The sequence below is a fragment of the Opisthocomus hoazin genome, chromosome 8 (genome assembly GCF_030867145.1).
Source record: "Opisthocomus hoazin isolate bOpiHoa1 chromosome 8, bOpiHoa1.hap1, whole genome shotgun sequence".
Classification (NCBI taxonomy): domain Eukaryota; kingdom Metazoa; phylum Chordata; class Aves; order Opisthocomiformes; family Opisthocomidae; genus Opisthocomus; species Opisthocomus hoazin.
The window spans coordinates 51,207,131-51,222,032 of record NC_134421.1 but is presented as its reverse complement, the minus strand read 5'-3'; the positions used below and the strand labels follow the sequence as shown (position 1 = coordinate 51,222,032).

General features: G+C 43.2%; 1 protein-coding gene across 7 annotated transcripts in view; it reads right to left on the bottom strand.

Moving 5' to 3' along the window:
* Positions 1-14,902, bottom strand: part of PLXNB2 (plexin B2) — a 266,904-nt gene that overhangs the window by 108,539 nt on the left and 143,463 nt on the right. For all 7 annotated transcript variants that reach the window (XM_075429278.1, XM_075429273.1, XM_075429274.1 and 4 more), the window contains one exon: positions 11,081-11,149. In XM_075429278.1, coding sequence (XP_075285393.1) covers positions 11,081-11,082 — 2 coding nt within the window. In that variant the 5' untranslated portion in view covers positions 11,083-11,149. The remainder of the gene's footprint in view (positions 1-11,080; positions 11,150-14,902) is intronic.

The following is a 14,902-nucleotide window of genomic DNA, read 5'->3' as shown; positions in this document are numbered from 1 at the left end:
TGTCAGATATTTACCTTTCCCAAGAATGTTACATGTATTAGATAAATGCCAAAGACAATAAATGTAGTTCAACTTCAGTAAAGCGGTTGGCAGAACAAGACAAAAAGCATCATTGCAGAGAAGCCTGCCTCAAAATCCTGTGTTGCAAAACATCAGATGTGCCCCCCCCCCCCCCCCCCCCCTTTCCTCTCCCCAGTTATTCAGCAATTGGAGTCACAGGCAAGGCTCCTGTCAGCTGCTTAACAGACGCATGAGGAAGATCACAGCATGCCTAATACCTCACTTGGGACATCTTCTTTTTCCTCTGCTGTCCCACAAGGTCAGTGTTTCAGTTTCATCTAGTGAATCTGACAGCAAGCAGCTTGCCCCTCTCTCCACAGGTTGTCCTGCCATTCATTTCAAAGAATGATTTTGGGTAAATATTGTACTTTGCCTAACATCTGGGCAGATCAGTTGATCCCTAATTCATCACCAGACAGAATCTATGTTGCCTCTAGGAGCAGCAGTCCCTTGCTCTGAAAGGGAAATCTCTCTGCTTTGGGCTGGTACTGGCATGCAAGAGGTGGTAAGAAGACACTCATGGAGCTGCTCCAGCAGGAACTACCCATTTTTCAGCTCCTGGACAGGTTAGTTTTCAGCTCTTGCTTAGGCTTGAGGTTTGGTTGCACCCATACTTATGCCACCCACGGAAGTGGCAGAAACAAGTAGCTAGGGGAGATTGGAGAACCAAAAAACCTCGTTCAGCAACAGTGTGGACTGGTACCCAATAAAGCAACTGTATAAACGTGTCCCGACACAATTTAAGTGAAACACCTTCAGCAGGTTTCCTACAACTGGAGAGAGAAACGCTGCTCCTCACCTTCTCACAGACAACAGACAGGCTTGCTGGGAGAGGACGCTACTTCTGCTCGTTATTCTTTTGTAAGAATAAATGCCTGCTTTTGTATAAGATGACTATTTTCAGGGTACCGCATTTGCTTACGATAATGATATCATATTCAATTTTGCTCAAGTAGCGCAAAATAGATGTATTTGGAACATTTTCCTTTCTTTAGTTTTTTTGTTTCCATTCCCTGTCTACCTCATTTACTTGTTCTTTTCCTCCTGGTCCTATATACACTTCAAAGACGTATTTTCAAAGAATAATTTCTCTCAGCATAGCTTGCCCCCCAGCTTTAAAACCTTTGCTCACATACACCTCCTCCCTTAGGAGAGATAACTTCTTTGCACAGAGCTTCTTTAGGCAACATCTGTAATCACGCAAACAGGTAGAACGTTCCCATGTGTTGCAGCTCAAGAAGGAAGCATACACATCCTGCAAAGCAAACCCAGGGTAGAATCACAAATATTTATACACCAGATAAAATCCATATCCTGCAGCCTGGACCGCTATAAACAAACTTTATCCAATGTATCTTTGAAGTCAATCAACCGAAGAATTCAAATATGGATGGATGGCCTGATTTGAGTTTACTCAAGCATATGAAAAACCTGGGAAAGCAACGAATCAGCTCATCCCTGGGTTACTGACCACAGACACCTATCCTTCCTAGCACCATCCTGGCTTTTGAACAGGATCTCCTTGGTGCTATGACCAAGCAGACCTCTCTAGTCATTCCATTTCTGGATACTTCTGATGAAGCACTGGTAATCGATGCCACTGACCAAACGAAGCAAGTTTCTCCTGTACATAATGATATAGCTCACTTCTAAAGACGCTGGCTGTAAGCAGTGCTAAGGGGCTTCGGGAATCTGCACCACCACCCCTGACACCAATTCTACAATGTGTTTTTACTCATTACAATGGAAATGGTATTGCGACCCTTTTTTTTGCCTCTATGAATACCCTGAAGAGCCAAATGGCCAATGGCCTATGGTGGAGATTTTTGGATGTGGAACTGATGCAGAGGATGCCAAAGCCAAAACTGTGATCCAGCTTTCTGTTCTTAGTGAGGGTCCCCCAGCATCCCCTGTGGTGTCCTCAGGACATCTCCGACATGAAGTAAGAGGATCTTGGCAGAAAACGGCTCAACAGAGGAAGGCAAGAAGAGGGTGTCAGAGTATAAATCCCCATAACATTGCCCATAACGGGCACTATGATTTGTGAAGTCATCATTGCCACAGGAGAGGAAAAAATATTTTTTTTTTAGAAATAAACACAGCTCTGTGTTTATGTATGAAAAATAACCAGTCAGAGCTCTCAAAGTGATGCACACCTTCTGCCTCCTCAGTGCAACTGGCACCATCATTCTTCCTGAATGGTTCAGAAAATCCACAAAAAAAAACCAAACAAGCTCTAAAAACTATGCTTTTTGAAAACACAGGTTGTGCTTTGAAGAAAACCGTGGCAGATCCTTTCAGTTGTCTGGATACTTCCAGAGACATTTTAAAGAAAACACTACCTGTGTATAAACACAAAAGTTACAATGTTTCACAAACTCAGAGGTTCCCAGGAACTGTAATTCAACACAGTTCATTTAACCAGTCACAAATTACACTGATGTAATTTTAAGGAAAGCAGCAAGGCTGTATTTTGTGCATCCCTGGAAGACCTATGTTTATGAAGTCATTGGCTTACTGATGGATAATAAGAAATGTCATCCCTCAAAACTAGATATTTTTATGACTTGACATTACTTCATGACATTGTTCTTGATCAAATTGAGTGCTGCAGTAACAGAACACTAGAAGAATATTGTCTTGATGTCCAAAGGAACAGCTGTTTTTAAATGTAATGTCTTTTACATGTATTGCATTAAGTGAATCAAATAAGGCTGAGGCTTGCCTTGAATTTAGCCCTAAAAAATTATTAAGCAGACAACGATTTAATTCTTACTTTTATCCTTGTTAAATCCTTTAATTAAATATAACATTAATTGAACTACAGATTATTATGGTGATTTTTCTCAACTAATACGTTTACATGCATTAAAGCAAGGAGAAAAACAAAACAAGAACACAAGCTGGGCTTATAAACAGATGCATGTGAACAGCACTAAAAAAGTAACACCCTGGGAGCACAGGGCATTTTTTCATGTTTGCTAGCACAAAAATAACAGCAAAGGTTAACAGCAGTGGAGGTGGTGTATTCCGTACAAATCAACATGTTAATGCAAACCGTTTCCATTTAGCAAAGCGACATACCAGTTCACCTAAGACAATTACTTAAACAACATCATTGCTGTCATAAAGCCAGGGGATGCAGGGCAGGAACGGAGCAGAAGTCCTCCTGTACACAGAACTCGGACTGCGAGGTACGGAGAGACCCTGCAGCCAGCCTGCTCCTGCACCAAACCCAGGGTGGTCAGAAGCACGAAGGCTTCAAATGGGCTTTTGCAGAAGCCCAGTTCTGGTCCGAAAGCCCCGTGCAGGGAGCTGGGAGCAGCAGGGGCCGCTGCTCCAGCCTGCGAGGCAGAAGGGAGATGTGGGGGCCGCACTGCCCTGCTTTCCCCAAGGAGATCCCCCCCAAAGCCCCACTCCCTGCGGTCGGTAGGCTCAAAAAGTAATTAGACCTGAAGTGAATGGGGCCTCCTGAAATTGTTCCTTTATTAGTCATTGCACAGTTGCTACAGACACAGCATTCAGATGCTTCCCCTGTACCAACAAGCAGACAACAGCATCAAGATCATGCGGAAGAGAAGCAGCAGAACAGTGCCTTTATCTGCACCTGTTCACACTGGAATCATCCACACTTGCATCACTCACTCCCTCAAAATTAAAAAGAAGGGGGATGAGGAAGATGATTTCACTGACTCCAACACCAGCAGTCCCAGGAAAGGGCTCACTTTCGCCAGGAATCAAAGGTTTACCAGGACAAAGCTAAGGTAGCATCCGAGAATGACACTGAAAATGATACTCAAACTGCAGAATCAATGCTAGAGTCAATCCTGACAACTGATTTGCAACTGTTCCCTCTAGGTCGGTAACGCATTTCTTTTTCTAAGAGGGAACAATTCTCAATTTTCCTTGCCAGACACAACACGAAACCTGGTGCCAATATTCTCACTTCTGTGAGAATACAGAATAATACCCCAAATGGGCATCACAGCCTGCTTATTCTGTATAATCCTGTGGGCTAACACACCGAGTTGAGAGTGTGACAGGCACCCATCCGCCTCTCAGTCCCACTGTGGATTAGCAGAAGGAAGAAAGCTGTTACAACGCGGGGTGATAACCAAGCAGTTGTATTCACCAACCTTTGCAGGAGGAACAGGAGGACAGTTTAGGCTGGTACCTCTGACAGAAATTTCTCCATGAACCTTCTCCTTGCATCCCTCCAAAACTGACACAACCCCTAAACTTCAAATTTGGCTTTAGTAGGACGAAGAACTGATGGAAAGCCCTATTTTACTGCACCCAGCTTTTCTACTTGGTTTCACTAGGCTTGGGTAAACTCCTTTTCGCTTTCTCTTGATCTCCCCAGGATGCAGCAGGCCTGGCCAAAAATAACTACGTTTTAATTTTCCTTCGCAATTCCTTTGCAGAGTTCTGCACTGTTTTAATGGTGTAGCATCACATCTCCTTTTAATCTCTGCCTACACATTTTAACATTTCAAACACATGATTATTTATAAACGAAAAGCCACCACGGCTTTGGTGAGGTAAAGTGGTTTAGTGGGGACTGAAACTGGGGAGGGGGGAGAGGGGAGGGTGAGTCATCATCTTCTGGTTTTAATCCTTCACTCCTCTGTTTTGGGCTTTATTCTTAGCAGCAGTGCTTATTCACTGTGAGCAGCGCCAAGACAGCAAACAAGTCCTCTGAATTTGAAAGCTAAACAATTCCAACTACTAATTTAGCCGTGTTCGCCTGCTCCAGGCTGTTCAATCCCTTGAGACCCCTTTTTGTAGCCTAGGCTTTTCCCTCCTTTAAGTGCCAACCCATCGACGGCCTTTGGCTGGGGTTTTGTCCGTTCCCACCTGCTCCTGCGAGAGGGAGAACAGACTGGGACAGAGTGACGCCATCCTTAAGTTCTGTGCTGTATTCAGGGCTGGGCATTGCCACACCGAACGGAGCAAACAGGTTACAAAAACTGCTTGCGCAGACAAAGAAAGGCACTTGAAAACCACCAGGGCTCCAACTAAAACACCACTTGGAAACAAGTTGCACTGAAGGGGAGACAGCACTTGTTCAAAAACTCTCCCCTTTTCGGTCGTTGCTCAACAGGGCAGCAACAAATTTGTCCTCCAACCCAATTATACCACTCTGCTGATGCTGTAACAAAAGGAGAAAGAGCCACGACAGAAATAACAAGGTAACCTGCATCTCGAACGGAAGCGACAGCAGGAGGTAGAAAAATTAACTGCCATCACACACCATTTTTCTCCCCACTTCAAGCACCTTCTCTCTCTCTAAGCACTCCTTCTGTACACACCTTCCTGCAAAAAGAGATCTTTAAAGTCTGACCCTCCCAAGCCCATCTATACCTCATACCTTCTGCAGCTCCACTGAGAAACCACCCTTTGCCTGAGGCTACGAGAGCCGGGCAGCGCAGGAGCCCGAGCCCAGCCTGGGAGTTGACAGCATGCACGTTCCAGCTCTAGACCTTTTAGGGATGCTTATGCTGGGAAAAAGCCTGAAGTGTGGATGCCTCAGGTTCAGCTGCCATACCCACGTTTCTGTACCAGAATACTTGCACTCAGTTTCAAAAGTGCGAATACTCTCGAGCTCCAAATATAATTTAGGACAACCAAGAATATGCAGAACCTCTGAGAACTAGTCTAGTTCTTCCAGTGAATTAAGTAGGTAGCAACTGTGAAAATGCTGATGTTAGACAGTATTTCAGCTTCCTGGGCTATAAATGGATGTAATTTTTACTTACCTGACAGGTGTGTCATGAGAATTAGCTAATATTGACACTTTGATCTTTAAAATGCTTTGCCAAGTATTAATTAAGGAAGGATCATTTTGCATTCAAAACAGCTAGTATTTTGAAGATGAATTTGTTTCCATCCCTCTCCTAAAACAGTAAAGAATCTACTGTTTGTTTTTTCTATGTATTCCCCAGGAGACTATTCCGGAGAAATGTGAGAAAGGCAGATTGACATACGGATCTATGTTTCAACAAATAAAAAGCTGTGTTCTGTTGCAAGAATCTTCTCTCCTGTGGGTCCTGTAGCCAGACCCGTAGACATAGGTCAAATGTTACTGAGCGTAGGGAGAAAGGACACCCCCACCCCCGAATAAACCACCTTTTTATAACTAACCTACTGCTATTTTTTACAAGGCAGGTCTCAAAGTAATGTATGTGACGTTCGTAACATGTTGCAGACATTCAAGTACTGCATTTAGTGGTGAAGCGTGGCCTCATTTCTCCGTAGAGGGAAAGGTGCCAACATATGGGCAAAACTCTATTACAGTTTCATCTGCAGCCAGTGATATGAAATATGTCCAAAGCCGCATGATGCTTTTGTTAGATGGGTCACCCTTGTAGGCTGCTGGCAGAGAAAGAGGGAGAGCCAAGGCCTGCCTGTGGAGCCAGCTCCTGCCCAGCCACTCCGTGCTTGATAATAAGGGCAGGACTTTCACCATGGGAACTCATCGCAAAGATCTAGAAGCAAAGGCATGACATTTGGCCTTTACATGGCCCAGTGAATATAAACCCAGATTAGAGGGATATAAAAGATTGTACTTGATAGCATATGGGAAAACAGCAGCACAAGCCTCCAAGTAAGCTGCTCTGCACACCCCAGAGAGATCATTATGTAGGGCTTTCCTGCGGTTGCTGCTGCTGGTGGTTACATCCTGACCTCATGTCCCAGGCTATGTGTGCTGGTAGTGCAGAGATGTCTTCTTTCCCGGAGCCGCAGTATTTTCCTTACCGTCAGCCAGGCTACATGGGGAAGATAGTGCCGAACGAAAAGAAAAAAAGATGGGACACAGGTACTGAAAGAGACGCCAGACAGCACACACATGAAGATAAATTCAACCCCTATGTAGTCTCCCCAAACGCCCTTTGGGGTCTCAGGGTGAGGACAGCAGAAATTCTGTAAGAACATTTTGCAAAGCCCATGTCTCATTCCCACCCGCTGCGCAAGACATGCTGAAGATATGAACAAATGTTACCCGATATTTTGGTGACTTAAGTCCTATGGATCTAAAGATAAGTCTTCAAGGTGATTCTGGGGACTCAAGTCTGATTGACTGTCACATCTAGAAAACACTAGAATGAAAGTTCCTTACGCAAATCCTTCATGATAGTCTCTATGATGGGAGACTTCTTCCCCTGTTTCCCTGCCTCATTTCATGCACAGCATAGACATTACTTAATGAACCAGCAACTCTTCAATATTTATTTTTCTCCTCATTATCCAGTGTGGTTCTATGCCTTATCTACCATGCTACCCAAATGCTGCTGGGAATTATTCACAATATAAGAGCCAACTTCTTATAAACAATCATTACGATACCCAGCTGGATCCTTAAACCAAGGTGGACATTTTCGGGATGGATGCTGGTTTTGAGTAACTACTTTATAATCCTAGAAGTCTAAAAAGCATCTCCGTAGGCTTTACATAAAGAACCTGCCTTCCAGCAAGCAGAGCTTAGTGACGGCACATGACATGACGTGGTCCTCCCCCTTCACAAGGGTGTATGAACCAGGCTATTTACAGTGCCAGTGCACACATTTTATAAAAGAAATACTGTCGAGAACAGTGAACAAAACATTCAATGCTACATTAAGAACTTGTTCCAGGGATCTCAGATTACAAGATGTGCAGTGAGAACCTAATTTTGGTATCTAATTAGGGCTGGGTGTTCTTCCCCCCACCCTGTGCACTTCCCTGCCTGTGCTCTACTTGACAGTGCCTGCTCCACATTCCCTAAGGTACACACTCCCCTTCCTTCTCCTTGCAGTCACTACCTCAGGATTATTTTGATGTATGATCAGCACAATGCAATACAATGAGCAGCTTATCATCCCCTCCAGTCCATTTTACTTTTTTCCTAGCCTTTTCCTATTTTATTAAGAGGAAAAAAACCCTTGCTCTCCTCATCTCCTTTCTCCTCTTCACCAGGTGAAGAAACACAGCAAACCAACATTTCACTGGATTCCTCCAGCATCCCAGCTTTGGCTTTCAGCTCTGTGAAAGGTCAGTCCAGAAGTTCGTAGGAAAAGAATGAACAAGAGGAAGTTTCTGCAAGTTTATTCCACTTTCTGGTTTTATGGGTAACCAAGCCGAAATCCTACCAGCTATCCTACCAAATTGTTACAATGTATTCTAACCCAATTTAGATGAGGAACTACTGGAGAGAGTCCAGAGGAGGGCTACGAGGATGATGAGGGGACTGGAGCATCTGTCCTACCAGGAAAGGCTGAGGGATCTCAGCCTGTTTAGCCTAAAGAAGAGAAGACCTCATAAATGCCTACAAATATCTTAAGGGTGGGTGTCAGGAGGATGGGGCCAAGCTCTTTTCAATGGAGCCCAGCGACAGGACAAGGGGCAATGGGCACAAACTGAAGCATAGGAAGTTCCAGCTGAACATGAGGAAGAACTTCTTCCCTCTGAGGGTGACAGAGCGCTGGAACAGGCTGCCCACGGAGGTTGTGGAGTCTCCTTCTCTGGAGATATTCAAGACCCACGTGCTTGGGATGCTCTAGGTGACCCTGCTTTGGCCGGGGGATTGGACCAGATGATCCACAGAGGTCCCCTACAACCCCTACCATTCTGTGATTCTGTGATATAAAAAATTTTACATTTCATTTTCAATTTTAACTGAAACAAATGTTATTAATAAATATATCGTGATATGCTACACATCAAAGCAGATCATTGTAAGAAGAGGTACTGCATTTCATAGTTTCAGGGCTCTACCTGCAGTTTGTGAGTGACTGCAGGTAAAGCCACTGCTCCTCTAGGTTCCCATTAAGTGCTTTGTTTCCTCTCTTGGGCTCTGCTGACTTTTTATATGAGAATGACTCCATAGACATTTCTGTGGCACGAAACCAAAAGGAGAAATGAGAAGGTATTTTCTCCTCTCCACATAGACTTGTTAATTTGATGTTACTGCAAAAATCTCAGCCAACGTGAGGCCAATTAATTTTTGAAAATTATTCAAGTTTAGAAGGATAAATCTGTAACTTTAATGTCTGATAGTGGCAAGAGCCAGATCAAAAAGAAGGTTTCCATTTAGCAGCTCAGTCTACACATGCACAAAATTAAAATACCAGAAAAACATCTGTTGGAGATTATATTTATTTTTATGTCAAAGTGCTAGCATCCATCCCTCCACAAGGATGTGTTTATTCCTCTGCCACTTTCATGACCAGCTAATGATCACATTGCCAATAGTCTTCTATTCCACTTCCCAAAATACAGCTCTACTTCATGTCTTTTATTTGTTTTCACATACATACATACATGAAATGGCATTTTAACTGGGAAGGTATCTTTTACAGTTGAACCCATACCAAAATGGTGCTCTCCCGTTAAACAGGCATTTAAAAAACTACAAACGAAAAAAAACCCCACAAATGTTCTGCTTATTTCATAAAAAATTGGAGGGTAACAGTATCTCTTTCCAGCTTTCCCAGTAGAAACAACTGAAGATTGAGTTGGTGAGAATAATGTGAAGGTAACTCAAGAAATGTACAGACTTGTCACACACATATGGAACACTTTAAGAAGTGCCACGGGCCTGAACAAGGTCACTCGGGATGTACTTTTAGGACTCTAAAGTAACTAAAGTGACTGGTCCCAGCAAATGCCTTCAAACTTTGCTTTCTTTTGTTCAATACACACCAGAAGGTTTTAAGGATTTTACATCTCATAAGCCCATGCAGGTTTCAGACTGGGCCAGATACCAGTAATGAAGAGTGTCAATGCAAAGCCTAGTCTGTAAATCTTTAGCGTAGGTACAATGTTGTCAAATCTGAGGATCTTAATTTCAAGCAACCCTGTACCAGTAGCCAACTCCACATAAACCAGACAGCATTTTGCAACGTTCCTGCAGTATCTCACTGTTTCAGTACTATTGGTCAGTTTGTAATTTTAGAAGACAAGTTTATAAAAGCCCAAAAGCTAAAATTAAAACTGTCCCAGCTTGTTAGACATTTAAGACAGGATCATTATCCTATTTGACATCTAAGTCATGAATTCTGTACTTTATCCAGCATTGGGAATGGCTTAGTTGACTGCTTCCAAACTCATCAGGCAAGGCTCTGGGAAGTGGAAGGTGAGATTGTGGGAAAAATGTAATAAGAAAAAATACTGGAACGAATCCGTGGCAGCTAGAAGCTCATGACTATCGCCGGCGACTCAAAGCCTTCTGGGGTACGACTTGCAGAGATATGGCTTTGCTTCACACACGTATATGTACGCACATATACGCATGTGTATGCACACAGTAAGTGAGTTCACATTATTATGAAATACAGCTAGGGAAAGCAATTACTTTAAGAAAAATAATGGAGTATTCACCAGCAAAGTAACAGTTTCTAAAGGGTCTAGAAAATGAACCAAAGCTCTTATTGTTAGAGAACTATTGACTCCAGGTTTGAAAAAGTGACCTCAAGTGAGCAATAATGCACTTAGCCTGGAACTTGCAGCCGCTGTATTTCACTCTAAATTGAATTGCCAATCCACAGTGCAATCTTCTTCTACTATGAACTCACATCTTTGGGGCAAGTATATAGAAAAATACTATACACCGGCTGCATTATCCCAAGTTACACTAATTTCCTCTGGTAATGGAAAATATGTCTGTGTTACAGAATTTAAGGATCCCCTTGGGTATTTATACAGGGGTAGTGGTTTGTTGTTTTTTTTCCTTTTAAGGGCACTTAGTGACAACTTCATGTTGATGATTTTCCTGTCAACAGTTCATAAGCGTACAAATAACTACTAGCATGTGGCCCCCTTAAAAGCATTTAGGTACGCATAGACTACAGACCCATACTGAAAAGCACATAACAGACATTTTATACCTCACACATATATGCACAATGATCAGATCCAGCATTCTTACCGTACTAAAAGTGGTCTTTTTGGTAAAACAGGCTGCCAATTTAGCAAGATATAGTATCACCAATGTCAACAGTCTGCAAACATAAATAATTGACACATGCTGTGAAATACTTACATTCACTTTTCCACTAAGTCTTCTTCACTACAATCAAGTTATTTTCCAGGACAGTGTTTAATCTTCTTACTAAATAAAAGAAGACAGCAATTAAAAATATATTCATATGCATTAACTATACTCGATCACCTTAAATTTATGAACTTTAAAAAATTGATTTAAGATCATCTATAGCGTTCAATAAACTTGTAATTTGTTTATATATAGTCAATTTTATTACATTTTAAACACAACTTTAGCACACCATAACCTTCAATCCTGAGGCTAAATGGGGCAAAGTTCTGTATTTCAATAGCTACTTGGATAATAAATCAGATGGACAGTTGCTCACAGATGTACAACTAATTACTGAAGAACTGAGAGTTCAACTGATATATTACCAGAAAGAATGCCTGACATTACAGATGGGGTATTGTATGATTTGGCACTCCTCTAGCTAGAGCTCGAACACGCTCTTATCAATGACAGTACTCAGCACCTCCCACGATCAAACATTTAAGAATGGAAGAGAAACAGTGTCTGTCCCTCCAGGGAAGGATAAAATACCATCTGATACTGTTTAACATCACTGTATATGCCAAAAAGTGATAAAAAAGGGTTCATGTAGACTGTTCAGCATGAACGTGAAGATGATAACTGTCCTCGTAAAAATATCCCAGTCAACAGACGTAGTGAGTACTGAATGCCCCAACCTGTTTCTTACACACAGTTATTTCTCAGTTACCTTTTCGCAAAGCACACGATGCCCACCCAAACACTTTGCAGTGAATGTGGATGCATGCACTAAAAGACCACGCCATGGCAGTTCCCAGGGGAGCGAGACTCAAACACCCGCCAAAACCCACCACCTTTTCTCCAAAGCCATCTCATCTCAGCTGAACCTGACTTTGAGACTTGCGTAAGACTGGCTCCCCAGGGAGGCGAGACATAAACATCAGCAGGGCTTTTATTCTCCCGTTGTGTTCCTTGAGGCTGCGCAGTACTAAACCAAGTTTATTTTGTTAATGTTCTATGGGATTTAATTTCTTGTTTGCATTTCCCTTATCTAGTTGCTGTGGTAACAAGTTCTTTAAGACTACATACATTCATCTCTTCCCAGGAAAAAACTGTTTGAGGGAACCCGCACCCTCACCGGGTGGAGCATGAACATGGATACTCAGCAAAATCACGAGATGAGGGACCTGGGAGAAGAGCTGGGTGAAATATTTAGACCACAGCTGCATGATATGGCCTAACTGGAGTGTGTAAGTTTGGACTGGGACCGAGGGAAGTCGTAGGAGGGGAGAGTAAGTAAAGCAGCCAACCCAAGAGACAGAAAGGCAACAATTTCAGACTTTAGGACCAATGGAAAGGGCAGATTTCTTTCTACGTCTTACTGACAAAGGGAAAAATAGATCTTGTGCAACTTTAGCATATAAAGGAGCAGGAAGTACAAAAGTAAAAGGAAGTGCACAGGGATGTGAAAGATCATGACACTGTCAACAGCCAAGAAGGAAGGAGGTGGAGGTACTCAGCAAGGAAATAAGACTTCACCCTGCTGAGGAGTTCCCTTTCTACATTGCATGTTGGCTCTCTCCTTTACAGCCTTTTTGCAAGCATTGCTGAATGGTGATTTAGGCACGTCTTGCTCAGTTGGTTCACAACCCAGCTTCACCAATGCAACAACTGAAGTGCATGGAAATTAGTATTTGGCTGAGGTTGGAAAAGGCATCGAACGCTGTCAGCCCTGACTGTTGTGTCCAGCCAGTTATACCCCCGGTAATGAAGCTATGTCCCCTGCTAATAACCTCACAAATTCATTTATTGGGAAAACAGGTTCCACCAAAACTCAGGAACTGGTAGAGAGTCATTGGACTACCTATGTGTCAGTTCTCACATGGGAACACCAGGTATTTTAGTCTGTAGCTGATAATCAGCTGTGCCAGAGAATGATGCTACCAAACCGTACTCCAATTTTCTGTGTTATAAAATAGGAAGCCTTTTTCACAAGAGGCTTGGGACACAAGCCAGAAATCTCCCTCATTGTCTCCCTATTTATTCAGACTGAGTCATCAGATCTTCACAGAATCACAGAATGGTAGGGGTTGGAAGGGACCTCTGTGGGTCATCTAGTCCAACCCTCCTGCCGAAGCAGGGTCACCATCTTCCAGGTTTCTCCACTGAAACTGCATGCTGCTTTGGCTAGGTTTAGATGGACACCGGTGGTACCATCTGCCGGAAGGCTTCCTGGTTTTTTTTCCTTTTACCTCCTGCTCGTAGCACAACAGCTCTTTTTCAGTATTTTACACTGGAACACCACAAGGAACTGGTCTTTCACAGTATGGGTTTGGCCAGCTGGCCAGTCAAAATGGACTGCCTGAACTAAAGGAACTAAAACACACATTGCTGTCACAGGTCCTCTGACAGCTGGAGGCTCTTGCAGACTGATCTGAAGTTAAAAGTACTTAGATGACATAGGGGAGTTGTTCTTTACAAATGACAGAAAGCCAGAGCACAAACACAGCAAGTGGGTAGGGTGATGCTCACACCAGCTAACATCAGGTTGATCTTCCTGTTTCTTTTCTCTCCACTGGCTTGACAGAGAGGGTCCTCCCATGGATCACCTTCTAGAGGAGGAATCAGTCTTCCCTGAGCTTCTTTTCAGAGGAGGCTCCCTCTTCCCTCTATAACCCACAGAGGACAGCAGGGAGATTACTGCCATTAGACTACATTTAGCTCTTACCCGTCACAATCTGAACGTGCTTAACAGCTCCCACCTTTCATACGACACAATTTCTACCTTTCAAATCAAAATACTCTTTTAGGGTGAAAGGAAGCAGACCCCCACGGACGCGTCATGCAGTTAAGACCATCAGGACAGATCAATAACCCAGCTGAAACAGGACAACTGTAAACAACCTCCCCCAGCAGCTGCAACTCTGTATTACAGGGTGAACATCTCAGATACCATTTTTTAAAAATATGAAAATCTCAGGCTGAGCAGTTGTGTCTAAGTGCAAAATTTTGCAAGTGGGCAACGCGCTGCCCCTGTGCTGCAGCTGCTGGGGGGATCGTGGCTTCCAAAAGCTGCAAGGAACAGAGTGCGGCACTTGTCCTGCAGCGCCTAAAGCCGACTATAAGTAGGAGTAAGAACATATTGAGTGCTTTTTTCTTTTTTTTGTTTGCTTCTAGAGCTAAAAACAGATCACAAACCACATTTTTTTGAGGGAGGCTTTTGTTTGTTTGTTAGAAAGGGCAGTCACTGGGTCAGGGATAGAAAGTTGCACTATCCGGTTCCCAGACACAGACCTTATTCCCCTGAGCCTTCAGCTGCATGTAACATACGGAGCCGATACTTTTCGTATAGGCTTGTATACACCCAGGGAACTTTTACTCGGCTGTTGAGATAACAAAGCACTTGATAGGATGGAGCATGTAGGATAACACTACATACTGCTTTTTTGAGCTTAATTTTGAAAACGGATCTTCACATTTCAGTGCTGGGAAGGCTACGTTACAACACCAAGACCTTGTCCATATGGAAACAGGATACAGAATTTACTATTAAAAACTTTAGGGTGATATCAAATGTCAGCTTAAGACTCTAAACATTGCAGTGCATTTATACCTCTCATTAACTCTGTATCACACTACCACACTCCAATATCGGGCTAATGCTGTATCTTCCCCCACCTTCAGTTCTTCAACTTACACCGCTCTTGGTCGTCTCCATTCTGCCCTCTCCACCTCCTTGACCTCAGAGACACCCGCTCCACTTCTAGCACATGAACACGAGTTTTATTACTGAATTCCTTTCTATCTCCTCTGCTTGGCTACCTTGGG